The 22,113-nt window shown below is 43.6% G+C and overlaps 1 protein-coding gene across 1 annotated transcript in view; it reads right to left on the bottom strand.

The window, feature by feature from the left end:
- Window positions 1–3,480: 3,480 nt before the first annotated feature.
- Window positions 3,481–22,113, bottom strand: part of CRABP1 (cellular retinoic acid binding protein 1) — a 107,255-nt gene continuing 88,622 nt past the window's right edge. Inside the window, exon 4 of the mRNA XM_075345497.1 lies at window positions 3,481–7,699. Within this exon, the coding sequence (XP_075201612.1) occupies window positions 7,649–7,699 (51 nt within the window). The 3' untranslated portion in view covers window positions 3,481–7,648. The remainder of the gene's footprint in view (window positions 7,700–22,113) is intronic.

Here is a 22,113-nt window from a genome sequence, read left to right on the forward strand (position 1 = left end):
TGATTTGTGAGAGCGTCTCTTGTGTTGTATGGTTGGAATGAATGGGTTTTTGTGCCATAACAATGTAAAAAGAGCATGAAAGCCTTAGATAGTAGAGAGGAGAGAGGGACTTATATAGATGGAGTGCACAGAGTGTGTGAAGGGTCGGTAGATATGAGGGATTGAGACAGCTAGCACATAAATTATACAAATACATAGGGTGAAAACATTTTGCAGCACAACTGAACTTGGAGCAAGTTTGTTTGATTGTCTTGCATGATTTACTTGTCTCCTGCCTTGTCTAACTGCCATGTGTAACTGCAGGGCACTTATAAAAATCTGGCACTTGTAACTGCAGGGAACTTAGAAAATTCTGGCATTTCGATAAAATCTTCACAAGTGCCCTCCTGCACACGTGCCTTCCCCTTAGCTGTGTCTAACTACAATTGTGCTCAAAAGTTTACATACCCCAGCAGGTTTTCTGCTTTCTGCTTTCTTGGCCTTTTTGTCAGAGAATATAAATGATACCACAAATTTTTTTTTACACTCAAAGCTAGTTGTTAGGTGAAGCAATATATTGTCAAACTACTGTGTTTTCTCTTTTTAAATCATAATGACAACCAAAAACATCCAAATGACCCTGATCAAAAGATCACATATCCTGGTGATTGATTTTGGCTTGATAACTTGCACAGAAGTTGACACAAATGGGTTTGAATGGCTAATAAAGGTAACATCGTCACTTGTGACCTGTTTACTTATAATGTGTGTGTGTGTGTGTGTGTGTGTGTGTGTGTGTGTGTACAAAAGCTGAGTTCCTGGTTTCTGGGATTGAGATACACTTTTGCATCTTTCATCCAGCCACTGATGTTTCTGGATTGTGAGTCATGGAGAAAGCAAAAGAATTGTAAATGAATCTATGGGAAAAGATAGTTAAACTGTATAAAACAGGAAAGGGATACAAAAAGATATCCAAGGAACTGATAATGCCAAAGTAGTGTTCAAACGGTGATTAACAAATGGAAAATCAGGGGCTCTGTAAAAACCAAACCACGGTCAGATAGACCAACAAAAGGTTTAGCCACAAGTGCCAGGAAAATTGTTTGGAATGCAAAGAAAAACCCACAAATAACATCAGCTGGAATACAGGACTCACTGAAAACTAGCGGTGTGGCTGTTTCAAGATGCACAATAAGGAGGCACTTGAAGAAAAGTGATCTGCATAGTCGAGTCGCCAGAAAAAAGCCATTACTGCACAAATGGCAGAAAGTATCTCGCCTACAATACGCCAAACAGCACAGAGACAAGCCTCTAAACTTCTGGAACAAGGTAATTTGGAGTGATGAGACCAAAATGTAATTTTCTGGCCACAACCGTAAATGTTACATTTGGAGACGTGTCAACAAGGCATCTGATGAAAGGAACACCATTCCTACTGTAAAGCATGGAGGTGGATTGCTGATGATGTGGAGATGTGTGAGCTATAAAGGCACAGGAAACTTGGTTAAAGTTGAAGGGAAGATGAATGCAGCACTTTATCAGCAAGTATTGGAGGCATATTTGCACTCATCAGCCCAGAAGCTGCGCATGGGATGTACTTAGATGTTTCACCATGACGATAATCAAAAACACAAGACCAAGTCGGTCATTCATTCTGTCACTGGCTACAGCAGAACAAAGCGAAGGTTCTGGAGTGGCCATCTCAGTCTCCTGACCTCAATATCATTGAGCCACTCTGGGGAGAACTCAAGCGTGCAGTTCATGCAAGAAAGCCCAGGAATTTAGAGGAACTGGAAGCTTTTTGCCAAGAAAAATGTGCAGCTTTACCATCTGAGAAAATAAAGAGCCTCATCCATAACTACCACAAAAGACTTCAATCTGTCATTAATGTTAGAGGGGTCAATACACGGTATTAAGAACTGGGGTATGTGAACTTTTAATCAGGGTCATTTGAATGTTTTTGGTTGTCATTATGATTTAAAAAGAGAAATCATAGTAGTTTGACAATAAATGGCTTCACCCAATCACTAACCGTGAGTGAAAAAAAGATTTTGTGTTATAATTCATATTCTCTGAAAAAAGGCCAAGAAAGCAAAAAATCTGCCGGGGTATGTAAACAATTGAGCACAACTGTATATATGGAGGTTTGTGCTTAGATCCATGTCTAATTAAACCCGTTAACTCATCAATTTTTCCTTAAGATAGCAGAAGGCAATAAGATGGAAAGACAGGCAAGCAACATGTAAGCAAACATGGTTCATAAAATCCTTGAATTAGTGAGATGACCTTTGTACAAAAAGAAACAAGCACCCTAAGGCTATGTGCCCATGGGGGAAAGTGTCCTGCGGTTATGTCCGCAGGACATTCCGCAGGATCTCCCAGAAAACCGCAGCACAACTTTGTCTGTTTCCATGCTGCGGTTTATTTGCGGAATGTCCTGCGGATATGGTGCGGGCATTCTCCATTGAGGATACAGTACCATGGCTTCGGCACTGCATCCTCAATGCAGAACAAGTGCTGAGTGATCGAGGCGTTCATACCTCCATCACGCAGCACTTCTCAGTCTCCGGCCATGTTTACACTGTGAAGGAGAAGGTGGGCGGGCCTGAACTAGCTCTGGCTGTCACATGACCGGAGCTCGAGCAAGCCCCGCCCACCTCCTCCTTCCTGCTCCTGTGCACCGAGGGAAAATGACCGGGTGTCTGCTATCAAGGCAGGTAAGTATGGGACCAAGCAGGGGATTTCCGCAGGTAATGCCGCAGGAATAATTGACATGCAGTTATGTGCGGCTGCAGGATATCCATAGAATATTCCGCAACCGCACATTCCGCAACGTGGACACAGCACTCCCCATGTCCCATAGGATAACATGGGGAGTGTCTGTACATGCTGAAACCTGCGGATTTATCTGGAAAATCCAGATAAATCCGCAGGTTTTCTGCGGCAAAATCCGCAAAAGCAAGCTCCCGTGGGCACAGGGCCTAAGACGAATGATATGAATACGATTGAGACACACTGGAAAGACTGGTTGATTAAACACTGCGTATGCATGAGATTAATAGCATTGAGACACACTGGAAAGAAGGCATTGAGAAGGAGTTGTCCACTACTTTAAGAAGTATAGCATATTTATTTATATAATTCTAATTCTTTCGTAAAATTGATTGCTTTACATTCTAAATGGAAGTATATTTCCAGTGCTATATAATTTTATGGTGGTATGAAAAAAACTTGTGTTATGAGCCAAACAGGATAAAAAATACTCTTTAAAAGAAAATGTTTCCACAATTTTGGTCACCGATGTAGGAAATAAAGTTTCTTTAAGGTTCAATCACTTTAGTGATACCCCTCTTTGTTAATTGAGCAAGCAGTGCCCTCTTCGGTGACAAAAGTAGTCATCATCCTTTCGTGAGTGATCTAGTGAAGCTATGAGCCAAGCAAACTGAACCAAATATTTCTACAAGATGACTTGTTTTTGTTATGACAAATAGCATAGTACGCTTTTTTATTGAAATATCTTTAATAAATCACAAAGTAACAATAGATGACACATAATGGGACACTGATCAAAGGCACAGTACACAATACGAAAACATTGCAGAAGGTAAGGGCATTGAAGGAGTGATCGCCTTCAGTAGTAATGGATTAAATACAGACTGTGTCCTTATGAAATGCAGCCTAGGTTCACATGTGCAGACTATTTTAAACACTGTTTCTGAATAAGAGTCTCTTCTGTTTGTTATACTCAGCATGTAGACAATCCGCGAGAAACTACCTTAAAGAGGAACATTCACCAGTTTGAGCATGTTAAATTTTAAAATTGATAGGCTAGTGGCTGAGTAAAGTACAAAGGGCTTTACCAGAGATGAGATTTTTCATTTGCTGCATGTACTTCTTCCCCTGCATGATGTTCACCAATTAAAAGCAGGCAGCAATATACAGCAAAAAAAAAAAAAAAATAGAACATGCCACCAAAAAAAGTGTGAGACACGCAACATCAGTCTGTTTTCCTCACAGGTCTCACGGCAGAGTAACTACAAAATGCTGAGAGTAGAGCAGAGAATGTGAGCACCTTGCAGCTTTCATCTCAGTGTAGTCATCGTGGGGGCAAGGGGTAGAGCTGACAGCACAATGAGAGGAGAACTGCTACTGGAAAACTGTTTCTAGTGACACAAAGCCCAAAACTGATGTACTGCCCCTTCCCCTATATGAACTGCTGTGAGATAAAAGCTGAAAGGTATTAGTAATTTCTACTCCACTCCAGGTACCTGTAATTGCAAAGAATAGAACAGGGCTCTCTGTCATGACGTGTCACACAGGAGGAGTAAACCTGTTCTAAGCTATTGTGGGAGTGTTCTCTTTTTTCCCCTGTGTATTGCAGTTTGCTTATGATTGGTCAATGTCATACAAGGAAAGAAGTAAACGCCCACAGAAAAAATTGTATTCCAACACCCTCTAGAACTTAATATAAATTATAACCTAAATATTATGAGCTAATATCTTCACACTGGGGAGGAGAAATTAAAAAATAAAAACTACGGTTTGCTCATCTCTGCAGCCACTATTCAATGATGTGACCAGATTTTCATGCTCAAACTGGTGAAATGTCCTCTTTAATGTTTATTGTTAAGCAGACTATAATGTAATCTTTACAGAAAAGTAAATGCATCATTCCTTTTGATAACATCCAATGGCATCTTCCACAACAATTCAATACCTTTTCAAAATGTCAATATTTATTTCTATTTAGGGCAATGTGTTCAGTAAATTTATACCAAAATGTGATATTTTAGAAATTGCAACCTACAAATAAATTTACTTTAAACTTTCATGTAGCGAAAGGAGAAATTACTTTATTTAATAAAACAGATGAATACTAATGCTGTTATATGTACAATAAACATACCTGAGTGTTTGCCTCTTGAATTCTATATTTTATTTTACCAAAAGCATTATATAAATGCCCTTTAGTACACATGAAATTAAAAATATGTCCCTACAGAAGTTATTGATTGCAAAAAATAATCTGCAGGACTATTCTTGAAAAAAAAAAGAAAAGATGTTTGAGGACAACTTATAAGTCGATAGGATCTGTTTAGATTTACTGAGATCTGTTTTAAAACTGATTCATCGTGACTGTCATGGCTCTGCTAATACTTAAAAAACTGCATGAAGTTATAGGACTGACGACATCTACATAATCCATGCTCCTCTGTCTCAATGAAAGCACTCCATGTCTGATTTATGGTAAGTTCTATTTTCTCTTGCAGACATTGTTTGAAACCAAACTACCATATCCACAAATGTACAGTATTCACATAAAACTGGCCTATCCAAATGAGAGATGTGAATATTGTTATGGATGGTTAAGTGGATCATATCAGCGGGAGAAGGCAATGGTGTGACAAAGTGAGCTGCTTGACTCTGTCTAACCGATTAGACGCTGTGGATACTATTGACTACAGAATCTAAGGAGTTTAACAGCCAGGATTCGAGATATCTCTGTCTTTGGCTGTCACAGCAGTTTGACAACCAGTTGACAAAATGTGCCAGTGACAAGACTACTTGTTCTGGGCACAGAAGTGGAAAGGTTGTCATAGGAGCTTGATGATTACATACTTGGGGCCTGATACTTCAAGCTGTGTAGAAGCTACAAACAACTACATTTTTCATGTGACTTTTCTAAAACACTTTTGGTAGTTAGACACATCTATCTTAGGCTAGGTTTACACATGCATTTGGAGGAAACAGTGCAGCATATTTCAGTATTTTTTCTGTTATAATGACAGATGCCCTAACAGAAATTATAATGACCCCATTTTGTGTACATCTGGCACCATTTCTTTGTCATGCGATGGATTTGTTGACTTCATGAGTTTTTTTTTCTGTAAATTGAAAGGTGTTCTCCAAGAATGTAATAAAATGGCACTATCACATAAATACAACTATAGCTCGTCCAAGTCATGTGTTAGGATGGGCTGTAGTCTGAAGAATCACATCTTCTGAAATCTGTGTCCCAATGACAGGAACTATATTGTAAGCACACATTCTCAAGTTGCTATCGGAGAAATTTGTGACACTAGAAAAGATGGGTCTTTTCCTCATGGCTGAATGAGCACAAAGGATTTTTTTCTCCATCCTTCAATGTACTTTTTTTTTTTTTATTTTTACTGCCCCATTCTATGTTCTGTGGTGTATAAATATGTGACTCTTCAGATTTTGTGTTATACCATGCCTGATGAAGAGACCTGAGTAGTCTCTAAAGCTTGCAATTATTACCATCTTTTCAGTTAGCCATTAAAAGGTATCAACCACTGAGGACTTGAGTTCTTTTAAACAATTTTTTTTTTCAATGTACTTAGTCATCTGAGGATATGTCTTCTCCTATTACACACTTCTCTGGCAGCTCAATGGGTTGAAGAATTTAGAATACAGCTCTTGTCAGTTGAAACACAGGTCTCAGGCATTGTGTTTCATCAGACTGCAGCCCATAGGATGGGCTATGTGATAAGGGGCCACTTTACTACATTTTTTGAAAACTTCTTTGAGGGAACTCCAAATGCTGGTCAGAACTTAGCTTTACTTAAATGCTCTATAGACTATAATAAACATTTTTTTTCACGAGTGGAAACCTAGAACTGAGCATTTCAAGCTGAAACCAATCTTACATAGCTGGTCCTAAATGTAAAATAAGTAGTATATGTGATTCCTGTATATTCATTCTGCGGCCTACATTGTGGCTCAGAATTACTTCTTGTGAACAAAGGCAAGAATTTTACACAACAAAGACAACTTGCAAACACTGTATTATCAAAATTAACTAATCAATATAAAAAGAATCTAATCATATGAAAATATGTGTATCTAATAAAAATGGTCATCAAATCTATTCAAACACTGTGGATACAGGCACATAGACATTGTTAAAAAAACAAAAAAAAAAACAAAACAAAACATGCCAATAATGAATGAACTTCTAAGCCCACAGCTTCACCAGGTTAGAAGCAATGCTGTGGCTTCACATGGTGAATCCCTTGGTACATTTCCTGAATACTGTCTGACAACTTTAAGTTTGGTCACATAGACATACGTCATTAAGGCATTTTTCACCATTTTAAATGGCTATATTTTAAAACTGGTACTGTAGTTTTAATCCTTGTTCCATTTCTTCAAGGTGCTATATATTATGAAATGTATGCTTATTTTTTTTTACCTTGTGCATTAGTGATGTATGGTGTAGGTCAATTGTTTCTCTATAGATATTCAAGTGCCTAGTGAGTATAAAATAGCACATAAAAGTAAAATATATCAAACCATGGGGTTTTCTATAAGTGTCAGTTCTCTCTAAAGCTAATCTAGAATTGAGTAGAAGTGGAATCACTATTACGTCATGTTTCCTGGTAAAACATAGTAGTAAAGCAGAAGTGCTTGGCAGGATCTACAGAATAAGATAGCACCAGTCCAGAATGCTATGATCACCTTTACATCTTTGGAGATTCATACCATCTATTGATAACTGCATTTAGTAAGAACGCAATCTGATTTTACTAGTGGATGATAACACAATTGAAAACCTTAATATGTACAACGGGTTATGAGTGGTAAGAAAATGATCCTTTTGTTGCTGAAGGACACAGGAAGGTTTTGAGAGCCAAAATAAATTTGCGATTCAAGCTCTCACGTATATCCTTGTGCAAACTACATCATCAGCGCCAAAGACCTGTAAAAGGGAACAGTTCAGTTAGATTCATAATTGCCAAAGAGTCAATGTATAACATTAATAACAAACATAATTTTCTAAATGAAAAATAAATAAATATATACAGTGGGTAAAAAAAGTATTTAGTCAGTCACCAATTGTGCAAGTTCTCCCACTTAAAAAGATGAGAGGCGTGTAATTGACATCATAGGTAGACAACAACTATGAGGGACAAAATGAGAAAACAAATCCATAAAATCACCTTGTCTGATTTGGCAAGATATTTTTTGCAAATTATGGTGGAAAATAAGTATTTATTCATCTAAAAATTTGCAAGATTTCTGTCTCTCACAGACCTGTAATTTCTTCTTTAAGAGGCTCTTCTGTCCTCCACTCATTACCTGTAGTAATGGCACCTGTTTGAACTTATCAGTATAAAAGACACCTGTCCACAACCTCAAACAGTATCATTCCAAACTCCACTATGGTGAAGACCAAAGAGCTGTCAAATGACACCAGACACAAAATCATAGCCCTGCACCAAGCTGGGAAGACTGCATCTGCAATAAGCAAGCAGCTAGGTGTGATTAAATCAACTGTGGGAGCAATAATAAAAAAATGGAAGACATACAAGACCATGATAATCTCCCTTGATCTGAGGCTCCACACAAGGTCTTACCCTGTGGGGTCAAAATGATTACAAGAACGGTGAGCAAAAATACCAGAACCACACGGTGGGACCTAGTGAATGACCTGCATAGAGCTAGGACCACCATAACAAAATCTACCATCAGTAACACACTACGCCGCCAGGGACTCAGATCCTGCAGTGACATGTTCCACTGTTTAAGCCAGTACATGTCCGGGCCCGTCTGAAGTTTATTAGAGAGCATTTGTAATATCCAGAAGAGTATTGGGAGAATGTCATATGGTCTGATGAAACCAAAGTAGAACTGTTTAGTAGAAATACAACTCATCGTGTTTGGAGGAGACAGAATGCTGAGTTACATCCAAAGAACACCATACCTACTGTGAAGCATGGGGCTGGCAACATAATGCTTTGGCGCTGTTTCTCTGCAAAGGGACCAGGATGACTGATCCGTTTACATGAAAGAATGAATAGGGCCATGTATTGTGAGATTTTTTTTTAAAACATCTTTTTTATTCAAATTTTTAAACATAAAAAAAATTAAACAGTCGGTTTCATGGTCAGATAGTAAATATCAGCATACACGTGATTGATTTGTTCATCAATGCAACTGTAAACCTTGCAAAGGAAGAAAAAATAAAATGTAGTATCACAAACAAAGAATAAGAATGTGAGTGTGAACCCTTCCACAATATTGTTCTTGCTATGGTGTCGACTACCATCTCCATATGGTACATGCTAAGTGTCTATGATGGTCCCAAAACCCCCAACGACCCTCCCAGGTCTTCCAGACAATACCATTCTGTATAGCGGAAAGGGCTAATTATTTTCAGGATTTCCTGGGGACTATAATGAAAACCAATTCATATTTTATCCACAGTGGAAAAACTTTTCCTGCTGACTTTTCTTTACTCCTTTCTGCTTCTATCAGTTCCAGTCCCAATAGATGTTTCATTTGAGATATTATTGCTCCCATTGATGGAGTGTTTGGTTTAAGCCACTCACTAAACAAAGCCCGAAGAGCCACCACTGAAAATGTGTGGATGTTTCTAGGAATCTTTACTTTGTCTACCATACTCTGAGATTCAGATTCGGGGGGGCGTAATTGGTGGAAGAGCAGAGCCTGTGGTGTTTGTGGAAGTTTCGTTCCCCAACATGCTTGAATCTGGTCCCTTACTCGCTTCCAATATGTTGTTACTTCTGTGCACTCCCACACCCCATGCCACAGATTCTCAAAGGGCACCCCACACTCAGGACACGCTGTAATCTGGCCAGGGCAGCTATGGGAAGGCGGGATGTTAAAGCCATACAGCGCTGTGTGAATGAGCTTGAAATAAGTCTCCCTCTATCTCTCACACAAGATGGATTTTCTCACCCGTTCCCACCCTTGAAATATTGTCTTCGCTATCTCCTCATCTCCTGTCCACCTCTCCCATGTTCTGAACATTTTGCTCTGTTTTAATTTAACAAATTTGTGCCTCATGGATCTGTACAATGAGGTGATACTCGCCATTTGGGTGCGCGGGCCTATACTGTCATCTAAGGCAGAGGTTCCCAACTCCAGTCCTCAAGGCACACCAACAGTGCATGTTTTCAGGATTTTCTTAGTATTGCACAGGTGATAATTTAATCACCTGTAAAGGTGCTGAATCCAACACCCATGCAATGCTAAAGAAATCCTGAAAACATGCACTGTTGGTGTGCCTTGAGGTCTGGAGTTGGGAACCTCTGATCTAAGGCATGAGAGACAGATTCCCTCTCCAACTTTCTGAGTCTGGACTGACAAAAAGAATGAAGCTGCAGGACCTGCATGAAATGTTTCCCGTGTATCTTGAATTGGTCCATAATTTCTTGTGGAGATATCCACCGTTTTTAATCCCGGTACATAATGGACCCCGCTGTCTGCAACTGATCACAGCTCTGATCAATGACCCTCTTAAAGGGAACCTGTCACCTAGAATATGCGTTCTGACCTATCAGCAGACGCATGTGTGCCCTAATTACACCTACCTACAAATCCCTGTGTTGTAAAATTGTATAATATGAAAGTAATAAAAAACGTTTTATTACCTTCATATTTCGTATGTAAATAGCAGGGAATGTGATCACAAAGGCGGCGCCTTGCCCTATGGACGTCTGCATATTTCCGTGGTATCACGCCCCTGTGGGCGTGATACCATAAAGCGACATCCCCATCGCTCATTCTATCCTGTGTGCATTGCAGCAGGCTTCGTTTCCGGGTGTTCAATCGCCGGCTTCAGATGCGCACTGCGCATCGCGTCTGAAACTGACAAGGAGAACCCGGAAGAGAAGCCTGCTGCAATGCGCGCAGGATAGAATGAGCGATGGGTCTGTCGCTCCATGGTATCACACCTAGAGGGGCGTGATACCACGGAAATATGCAGACGTCCATAGGGCAAGGCGCCGCCCCTGTGACCACATTCCCTGCTATTTACATACGAAATATGAAGGTAATAAAACGTTTTTTATTACTTTCATATTATACAATTTTACAGCACAGGGATGGGTAGGGAGGTGTAATTAGGGCACATATGCGTCTGCTGATAGGTCAGAACGCATATTGTAGGTGACAGGTTCCCTTTAATTTCAGCTACCTGGGGGAACTCGGGGTGACCAAATATTGGCATATGTTTGGAAACCAGAAAGGGAAGCTGAAAGGCCTTCCTCACTACCTTCCAACATACTATGGTGTCCCTTAGTAAAAAGGAGGATCTCACTATCTGTGGCAGTTTAGCTTGTCTAGTGTGGATAAGAGCGGTCAGATCCCAAGGGGCGGCTAACTGTCGTTCTAGATGGGTGTTTGAGTAGCAACTAGTGTCGTGTATCCAGTCCACTACATGTCTAAATAAAGCGATATTATAAGCACGTATATTTGGAAAATTAGCTCCGCCTTCACTTCTCAGTAGCACCAGTTTTTCTAGTGCAATTCTGGGTCTTTTACCTGTCCAAATAAAATGTGTAAAGGCCTTCTTCAGTCTGTTTCTGTCTAAATGTTTTAATGTTTTAAAATCAAGGGCAGGGTTTGCAAGGGGTATAGGAACCTGGCAAAGCTAACCATTTTAACCAGGTGACATCTACCCAAAAGAGATATTGGTAAGTGATGCCACCGTTGTAGTTCCCCCAATATTTTACCTATAAGGGGGGTGTAGTTAAGTGAATAGAGTTGATCTGGTCTCCTCCCTATCTTTTTCCCCAAATACGTTATGTATGACTTTGAGACACGAAGGTCCAGACCTAGCTTGACCCATTGCTCCTAAGGTATTTTGTCTCCTAATTCTAGAAGTTCACTTTTGTTGATGTTAATCCTGTACCCCGAATACTCACTAAATTTCTGAATAAAGTCAAAGATCCTCCTCAGCTGCTCTAATGGTCTTGACAAAAAATGTATGACGTCATCTGCAAATAGAGTAATCTTAACTTTATCTTTGCCTACTCTGATTCCGTCAAATAGATCTGACTCCTCCATGAATCTAGCAAAGGGTTCCATGGCCAGGTTAAACAGCAATGGTGACATTGGACATCCTTGTCTGGTCCCCTTGTGCAAGTGAAAAGAATCAGAGAGGAATCCTGGTGTGTGTACTCTAGCTGTAGGACTATTGTAGACCCCATCCAAAAATGTTCTTAATTTGCCTTTTAAATTGAACGAGTCCAACGTCGCCCCCAGCCACTCCAAACTAACGTTATCAAATGCTTTCTCTGCATCAAGAGTTAAGGTGGTGTCACACACAGCGCCTGCGACAACGACGTTGCTGCTAAGTCACCATTTTCTGTGACATAGCAGCGACGTCCCGTCGCTGTCACTGTGTGTGAGATCCAGCAACGACCTGGCCCCTGCTGTGAGGTCGCCGCTCGTTGCTGAATGTCCTGCTTCATTTTTTGCTCGTCGCTCTCCCGCTGTGAAGCACACATCGCTGTGTGTGACAGCGAGAGAGCGATGAACTGAAGCGAGCAGGGAGACAGCTTCTGGCAGCCTGCGGTAAAAGCTGTAACCAAGGTAAATATCGGGCAACCAAGGGAAGCCCTTTCCTTTGTTACGCGATATTTACATATCTGTCTCCTAAATGCTGCTGTCATCCTACCTCGTCCAGCACAGTCAAGACTTTTCTTAGGTTTTTAACTGCAGCTCTTCCCTTAACAAATCCCACCTGAGCTGGCTTCATCAGTTGGGGAAGCACCATTGCTAAGCGGTCAGACATTATTTTGGATATAATCTTTTGGTCTAAGTCAATAAGTGAAATAGGTCTATAGGAACCAGCCTCCAAGGGGTCTTTGGAATTACTTTGATATACGTCTCCTTGGATCTACCTGGAATATCTCCTGTTGTCAAAATGTTGTTGTAGTAAGTAGTCAATACCAGTGAAACCTGTTCCTTGAGTAGTTTGTAAAATTCCCCACTATACCCATCACGACCAGGTGCCTTTCCATTTTGAAGATGACTTATAGTTTGCTTCACCTCTTCTTCAGTTATGTCTGCATTAATTACATCCTGTTGCTCTTGCGTGAGTTTAGGGAGAGATAAGTTTTGGAGCTTATCTCTCCCTAAACCTAAACTCAGCTCTACCCTTTGTCATATTTGTGTGTGAGAGTTTGTATAGATCTTTATAAAAGTTTTGTAGAGTGGAATTTATTTTTTTGGGATCAGAGGTTACCTTTCCTTGTCCATCTTTTATTCTGACTATGGGTGATACTTGTAAACGTCCCTTTGCCAATTTCGCCAGAAGCTTACCCGCTTTGTTGCCGTATCTAAGTAATTCGACCTCTTGCCTAGATCTATACACCTGTTCCCTCCTGTCTATCCACGTCTCAAACTTGTTTGCTCAGTTTCCAATGTTCTCTGCTTTGAGTTGAGGGGTTCTGCAGTAACTCTGTGTAAGCATGTCTGAGTTTTGCACTCGATTCAGAATACCCCTCCTTCACTATTTTCTTAAGGGAAGAGATGTACATTAAAATTCTGCCTCTCAGCACCATCTTTGCCGTGTTCCAAAACAGAGCAGTTTGATCTACCGTATATACTGGCGTATAAGACGACTTTTTACCCCCTTAAAATAATGGCTACAGTGGGGGGTCGTCTTATACGCCGGATATACGGGGGGGGGGGGGTGTGTATGTACACTGCAGCGTCCAGGGGAGGTGGTGGAAGCAGCTCTGGAGCACAGGGGAACGCTGCGGCCTGCATCCTTTGATCTCCTGCACCCGCTCATATAATATGCACAGCCGCTGTCCATCTCCAATGGTGCTGAAATCGCACGCAGTGAGGGGCTGGGGCAGCGGTGCATATTCTATGAGCCTGCGTCCCAGTGTGATCGCACATGTCCCCCATGTATTAGATTTGGCCCCCAGGCTGCTGCTCATTCTAAAATAAAAAAGCTTTACTTACCCCTGCAGCGTTTCTCCCCGTGTCCCTGCTTCCACTGTGATCAGGCAGGCAGAGATCTCAGGCTGCTGTGCCGATCACATGACCGCACTGACAACCAGGAAGTGGAAGAACAGAAGCACGGAGCAGACAGGAGATAAGGAAAGAGGGTTTTATTTTACTTTGGGCAGCAGCCTAGGGGCCATATCTGACACAGGGGGACTTGTGCGATCTATAGGGGCCATGGGCAGCACTATGGGGGAGATATCTAACACAGGGGGACTTGTGCCCATTATGGGCCCCAGTGAGCTGCTTCTAACCCCCCAGATGTATGCCCTGCCAATCCCCCCCCCCCCCGCCGATGCCGCGGGTGCTGTACCCGCCGAGCCGCGGGTGCAGGCCCCACAGAGCAGCAGAGTTGTGTGTATTTGTCTGTATGTAGCAGAGTTGTATGTGTTTGTCTGTATGTAGCAGAGTTGTACGTGTTTGTCTGTATGTAGCAGAGTTGTACGTGTTTGTCTGTATGTAGCAGAGTTGTATGTGTTTGTCTGTATGTAGCAGAGTTGTATGTGTTTGTCTGTATGTAGCAGAGTTGTATGTGTTTGTCTGTATGTAGCAGAGTTGTATGTGTTTGTCTGTATGTAGCAGAGTTGTGTGTATTTGTCTGTATGTAGCAGAGCTGTATGTGTTTGTCTGTATGTAGCAGAGTTGTATGTGTTTGTCTGTATGTAGCAGAGTTGTATGTGTTTGTCTGTATGTAGCAGAGTTGTATGTGTTTGTCTGTATGTAGCAGAGTTGTGTGTGTTTGTCTGCATGTAGCAGAGTTGTGTGTGTTTGTCTGTTTGTAGCAGAGTTGTGTGTGTTTGTCTGTTTGTAGCAGAGTTGTGTGTGTTTGTCTGTTTGTAGCAGAGTTGTGTGTGTCTGTTTGTAGCAGAGTGTAGTACCATTGTTTCAGTCCAGTTGTGGCTTTATACAGCAGGGAGGAGCATTCCTTGCTGTACTAAGTGAACATTGGAGCGATTGATCTGTCAATGGCCCTTTAAAAACATATTGTACGGCTCTCGCGGAATTAAAATTAACATGTTGCAATCAAAGCAGACTTTTTTTCATTTGGGAGCGGGGTAGTCTTATACAGTGAGTATATCCCAAATTCTATATTTTTAGGGCAGAAGTTGGGGGTCGTCTTATACGCCCAGTCGTCTTATACGCCGGCATATACGGTATGTGTTATCTGTTGTCAGATACAAACTCATCCCACCAGCAGCGCAATTTGTCATTGAATCCCTCGTCCTTTGTCAGGAAGGCTGGAAACCTCCATATAAAGTCTGTTCCCCTGACCACCCTGTCCGTCAGTTCCATACCCACTGGGGCATGATCTGATATAACCAAATCAAAAATTTCGACCGACTTCAACCTGTTTAACCCCTTCACCCCGGCCACTAAAACACCCTAATGACTAGAGATGAGCGAACCGGTCGCGGTTCGGCTCGAGGTTGGTTCGCCGAACGGACCTCCCGTTCGAGTTCGGTTCGTCGAACGTTCGACGAACCGAACTCGAACTGCATAGGAAACAATGGCAGGCAATCACAAACACAGAAAAACACCTAGAAAACACCCTCAAAGGTGTCCTAAAGGTGACAAACAACTCAAACACATTGGAAAGTGACAAGGACATATACTCATGCGAAAACAAAACAGCTGGACAAGGAAAAAGAGGAGGACACACAGATATAGGCATGGCACGCCCTTCTAAAATCATGTAAAACACCGCAAGGTGACTCCAAGCGGAGTCTCCATTTTTTCCAAAAATTGGGCCACACACACACCCACCCCTTCAGTGGCAGCAGTTGTGCCCCAGTTGTACACTTCACAGCTACATTTGCATCAAGCACATTCAAAAATACGCCATACTTAACCATCCCCAGGATGACACCGGGGTAGGTAGCAAAGTCTTTCCTGATCCCAGCTCTGTTCATCTTAGATCATTTTTAAAAACTGTGTAAGCAAGGGTTACTCCAAGCGGAGTCTCCCTTTTTTTCCAAAAATTGGGCCACACAGACACCCACCCCATCAGTGGCAGCACTTGGGCCCTAGTTGCAAACAGGATGTTTTGATTTGCATCAAGCACATTCAAAAATACGCCATTCTTATCCGTCCCCAGGATGACACCGGGGTAGGTAGCAAAGTCTTTGCTGATCCCAGCTCTGTTCATCTTGGCTTCTTTTAAAAACACATCAAGCAAGGGTTACTCCAAGCGGAGTCTCCCTTTTTTTCCAAAAATTGGGCCACACAGACACCCACCCCATCAGTGGCAGCACTTGGGCCCTAGTTGCAAACAGGATGTTTTGATTTGCATCAAGCACATTCAAAAATACGCCATTCTTATCCGTCCCCAGGATGACACCGGGGTAGGTAGCAAAGTATTTCCTGATCCCAGCTCTGTTCATCTTGGCTTCTTTTAAAAACACATCAAGCAAGGGTTACTCCAAGCGGAGTCTCCCTTTTTTCCAAAAATTGGGCCACACAGACACCCACCCCATCAGTGGCAGCACTTGGGCCCTAGTTGCAAACAGGATGTTTTGATTTGCATCAAGCACATTCAAAAATACGCCATTCTTATCCGTCCCCAGGATGACACCGGGGTAGGTAGCAAAGTCTTTGCTGATCCCAGCTCTGTTCATCTTGGCTTCTTTTAAAAACACATCAAGCAAGGGTTACTCCAAGCGGAGTCTCCCTTTTTTTCCAAAAATTGGGCCACACAGACACCCACCCCATCAGTGGCAGCACTTGGGCCCTAGTTGCAAACAGGATGTTTTGATTTGCATCAAGCACATTCAAAAATACGCCATTCTTATCCGTCCCCAGGATGACACCGGGGTAGGTAGCAAAGTCTTTGCTGATCCCAGCTCTGTTCATCTTGGCTTCTTTTAAAAACACATCAAGCAAGGGTTACTCCAAGCGGAGTCTCCCTTTTTTTCCAAAAATTGGGCCACACAGACACCCACCCCATCAGTGGCAGCACTTGGGCCCTAGTTGCAAACAGGATGTTTTGATTTGCATCAAGCACATTCAAAAATACGCCATTCTTATCCGTCCCCAGGATGACACCGGGGTAGGTAGCAAAGTATTTCCTGATCCCAGCTCTGTTCATCTTGGCTTCTTTTAAAAACACATCAAGCAAGGGTTACTCCAAGCGGAGTCTCCCTTTTTTCCAAAAATTGGGCCACACAGACACCCACCCCATCAGTGGCAGCACTTGGGCCCTAGTTGCAAACAGGATGTTTTGATTTGCATCAAGCACATTCAAAAATACGCCATTCTTATCCGTCCCCAGGATGACACCGGGGTAGGTAGCAAAGTCTTTGCTGATCCCAGCTCTGTTCATCTTGGCTTCTTTTAAAAACACATCAAGCAAGGGTTACTCCAAGCGGAGTCTCCCTTTTTTTCCAAAAATTGGGCCACACAGACACCCACCCCATCAGTGGCAGCACTTGGGCCCTAGTTGCAAACAGGATGTTTTGATTTGCATCAAGCACATTCAAAAATACGCCATTCTTATCCGTCCCCAGGATGACACCGGGGTAGGTAGCAAAGTCTTTGCTGATCCCAGCTCTGTTCATCTTGGCTTCTTTTAAAAACACATCAAGCAAGGGTTACTCCAAGCGGAGTCTCCCTTTTTTTCCAAAAATTGGGCCACACAGACACCCACCCCATCAGTGGCAGCACTTGGGCCCTAGTTGCAAACAGGATGTTTTGATTTGCATCAAGCACATTCAAAAATACGCCATTCTTATCCGTCCCCAGGATGACACCGGGGTAGGTAGCAAAGTCTTTCCTGATCCCAGCTCTGTTCATCTTGGCTTCTTTTAAAAACACATCAAGCAAGGGTTACTCCAAGCGGAGTCTCCCTTTTTTTCCAAAAATTGGGCCACACAGACACCCACCCCATCAGTGGCAGCACTTGGGCCCTAGTTGCAAACAGGATGTTTTGATTTGCATCAAGCACATTCAAAAATACGCCATTCTTATCCGTCCCCAGGATGACACCGGGGTAGGTAGCAAAGTCTTTCCTGATCCCAGCTCTGTTCATCTTGGCTTCTTTTAAAAACACATCAAGCAAGGGTTACTCCAAGCGGAGTCTCCCTTTTTTTCCAAAAATTGGGCCACACAGACACCCACCCCATCAGTGGCAGCACTTGGGCCCTAGTTGTACACTTCACAGCTACATTTGCATCAATCACATTCAAAAATACCCCATAATTAACCGTCCCCAGGATGACACCGGGGTAGGTAGCAAAGTCTTTGCTGACCCATGACTTGTTCATCTTGGCTTCTTTTAAAAACAATGTAAGCAAGGGTTACTCCAAGCGGAGTCTCCCTTTTTTCCAAAAATTGGGCCACACAGACACCCACCCCATCAGTGGCAGCACTTGGGCCCTAGTTGCAAACAGGATGTTTTGATTTGCATCAAGCACATTCCAAATCCACAAGCATTTACTCTCCCCAGGATGACACAGGGGTAGTAAATTCCTTCTGGATCCATGACTTGTTCATTTTGATGAACGTCAGTCTGTCCACATTGTCACTGGACAGACGCGTGCGCTTATCTGTCAGCACACACCCAGCAGCACTGAATACACGTTCAGAGACAACGCTGGCAGCTGGACACGACAAAATCTCCAAGGCGTAACTGGAGAGCTCTGGCCATTTTTCTATGTTTGAAGCCCAAAAGGAGCAAGGCTCCAGTTGCACAGTCATGGCATCGATGTTCATTTGGAGATACTCCTGTATCATCCTCTCCAGCCGTTGAGTATGTGTCAGACTTGTTGTCTCTGGTGGCCTTGCAAAAGAGGGTCTAAAAAAATTATGAAAAGATTCCATAAAATTGCTGTTACCGGCACCAGATACGGTCCTACTGGTACGGGTAGACTGGTGAAGATGACGAGACCGTCCCATGTTTGTCAAGTTACAACTGGGAGATTCCCTCCCTGCACCTGCACGGTTGTTTGGTGGAAAAGCCGAGCTAAGATTGAGTAACAGCTTCTGCTGATACTCCTGCATACGTGCGTCCCTTTCTATGGCTGGAATTATGTCACAAAATTTGGACTTGTACCGGGGATCTAATAGTGTGGCAATCCAGTAGTCATCATCACTTCTAATTTTGACAATACGACTGTCATGTTGGAGGTAGTGCAACAAAAAGGCACTCATGTGTCTTGCGCAGCCATGCGGACCAAGTCCACGCTGTGTTTGTGGCATAGAGGTGCTACCCGTTCTTTCTTCCTCTGACATCTCCCCCCAACCTCTTTCAACTGAAATTTGACCAAGGTCTCCCTCATCCGCTGAGTCTTCCATGTCCATGGACAGTTCGTCCTCCATTTCTTCATGTTCTCCTGCACCTTGCTCAACATTTCGCCTGCTACTATGCGCCCTTGTCGATCCCTGTTCCCCATGGTCCCATGCCTGCTGCGTTGGTGATGATGAACGTCTGGACCTTGGTGATGTTGTTGTCCCTTGCACATATGAATCCTCCTGTAGTTCCTCCCCTTCATGTTGTCCCACCCCCTGACTCCGAATAGTGTTTAGCGTGTGCTCCAGCATGTAAATGACTGGAATCGTCATGCTGATAATGGCATTGTCAGAGCTAAACATATTCGTCGCCATGTCGAAACTGTGCAGAAGGGTGCATAGGTCCTTGATCTGAGACCACTCCATCAGGGTGATCTGCCCCACCTCTGCATCTCGTTGGCCCAGGCTATACGTCATGACGTATTGCACCAGGGCTCTGCGGTGCTGCCACAGTCGCTGTAACATGTGGAGAGTTGAATTCCAGCGTGTCGCCACATCGCATTTCAGGCGATGAACCGGCAGGCCGAAAGACTTCTGTAGCGATGCAAGTCGCTCAGCTGCGGCGCTTGAACGCCGGAAGTGAGCAGACAGTTTTCGTGCCCTGTTCAGAAGGCCATCTAGGCCGGGATAGTGTGTTAAAAATTGCTGCACGACAAGGTTCAACACGTGAGCCATACAAGGTACGTGTGTCACCTTGCCCAGGCGAAGGGCCGCACCCAGGTTTGCAGCATTGTCGCACACGGCCTTACCAGGCTGCAGGTTGAGTGGAGACAACCATTTATTAAACTCGGACCGCAGAGCTGACCACAACTCCTCAGCTGTGTGACTCTTATTACCAAGACATGTCAAGCTAAAGACCGCCTGATGCCGTTGCGCTCGGCTGCCAGCATAGTAATGAGGCGTGCGTGATTCCTTCTGCGCAGTGAGAACGCTGGTGGCCTGACCAGGCAGGCTTGGGGCGGAGGTGGAGGACCCAGATGAGGTGGAGGATGCAGAAGCTGTGGCGGAACTTGGACAGACAGAGGATTGACACACAAGTCGTGGGGACGGCAAGACTTGTGCAGCAGACCCTTCACCATCTATCACCATAGTTACCCAGTGCCCAGTCAGCGACATGTAACGTCCCTGTCCATGCTTACTGGTCCAAGTATCGGTGGTGAAATGCACCCGTTCACACACAGAGTTTCTCAAGGAAGCGGTGATGTTGTGTGCGACATGCTGGTGTAGCGCGGGCACACCTTTCTTAGAGAAGTAGTGGCGACTAGGCATCTGGTACTGGGGCACAGCGACAGACATAAGGTCTCTAAAATCCTGTGTGTCCACTAGGCGGAAAGGCAGCATTTCGGTAGCCAACAGCTTACAGAGGGATAGAGTCAACCTCTTAGCTTTGTCATGGGTCGGAGGAAGTGGCCTTTTATTTGACCACATCTGAGGGACAGAGATCTGGCTGCTGTGTGTAGACGGTGTTGAGTAGGGTGTCCCTGGAAAAATGCAGGTTTGTGAGGAAAGTGCAGGCGGAGACATGATGTTGCCTTCATCCAACGTTGGTGCTATCGATGTCTGAGAGAGCTGTACACACTCACTTGTTTCCCCTTCCAAACCAACTGACGACCTTACAAGCAAACTGCCTGTTGCGGTTACAGTGGTGGAAGTTTTGCGTGGAAAAACAGGTGTGACAGCTGTCCCCACAGTCCTAGAAGATGAAGAGCGCGCGGATGCACTGGAAGGGGCGGGCGGTGGATGGTTCGCTCCGCTAGCCGGCATTGCAGCACGGTGAGCTTCCCACCGGGACTTATGATATTTATTCATGTGACGATTCATGGAAGAAGTTGTCAAACTGCTGAGGTTTTGACCTCTACTAACAGAATCATGACAAATGTTACATATCACATGAGTTGGGCAATCTTTTTCGATGTGAAAAAAGGCCCAGGCTAGGCAAGGCTTAGAGGCCATGCGACCTGTTGATCCACCCCGAATAATGCTCATAGGCAGAGTGGTGGCTGAGGATGCAGTTGTAGACGTGCTACCAGTGCTCCGACTCTGTCCAGGAAGGCGCAAGGTAACTTCGTCGTCGGTTGCATCCTCCTCCACCGCCTCTGTTGACCTCCTCGAGTGCCTGACTGGGGGTTGACAGTAGGTGGGATCTAGAACGTCATCATCAATTGTTGTGTTCGCACTCCCCTCCCCCTCAGACCGAGCCTCTTCTTGCCCTGACCGAATATTTAAGTTGTCATCCCAATCGGGTATCTGCGTCTCATCTTCATCAGTATGTTCCTCATTGTCTATAACCACAGGTGTTACAGTTTGTGACAAAGGGTCAACATTATGCTCAGAAACTTGGTCCTCACGGCCTGAATCTGAGTCACAAAGGTTCTGGGCATCACTGCAGACCATTTCCTGTTCTGTACTCACTGTAGCTTGGGAGCAGACCTCTGATTCCCAGGCTATAGTGTGACTGAACAGCTCTGCAGACTCAGCCATCTCAGTTCCACCATACTGTGCAGGGCTGATGGAGACTTCAGAGCTGGGAGAAATCAAGTGTGATTGGGATGACAACTCAGAGGAATGGTGTTTTTTGGATGCGGTACTTGAAGTGGCTGAGAGGGCACTTGTTGGACCACTTGAGATCCATTCAAGCATTTTCCTTTTTTGCCCATCATCTACCTTTGTTCCTCTTGTTCGTGTCCGTAAAAAAGGGAGCACATCGGATTGTCCACAATAAGTAGTAGACATCTTACTTTTGCTAGTAGATGGTCTATCTTCAGCAGATGATAATGGAGCTTTGGCACCTTCCCCACTGACAAAACCTTTTTTGCCTTTTCCACCACGCCTCTTCCCCTTTCCACCAGCATCTGTCATTTTGCCACTCATGTTGATTGCGACAAGATTGTGGACTGAAAATGTGGTAGTAAAAATTGAGAGGTGGTGAAGATTGCAGTGGTGGTCTAGCTTTATTAACAGCAGAATAATAAAGAATAAATATCCCTGACAATGTAACTTAGTTATAATTCGTTGGAGTGTGCAACGCAGGCAGACGTGCTGCAAATGTCTTGGCACTAGTGG

The sequence above is a fragment of the Anomaloglossus baeobatrachus genome, chromosome 4 (assembly GCF_048569485.1).
Source record: "Anomaloglossus baeobatrachus isolate aAnoBae1 chromosome 4, aAnoBae1.hap1, whole genome shotgun sequence".
Classification (NCBI taxonomy): Eukaryota; Metazoa; Chordata; class Amphibia; order Anura; family Aromobatidae; genus Anomaloglossus; species Anomaloglossus baeobatrachus.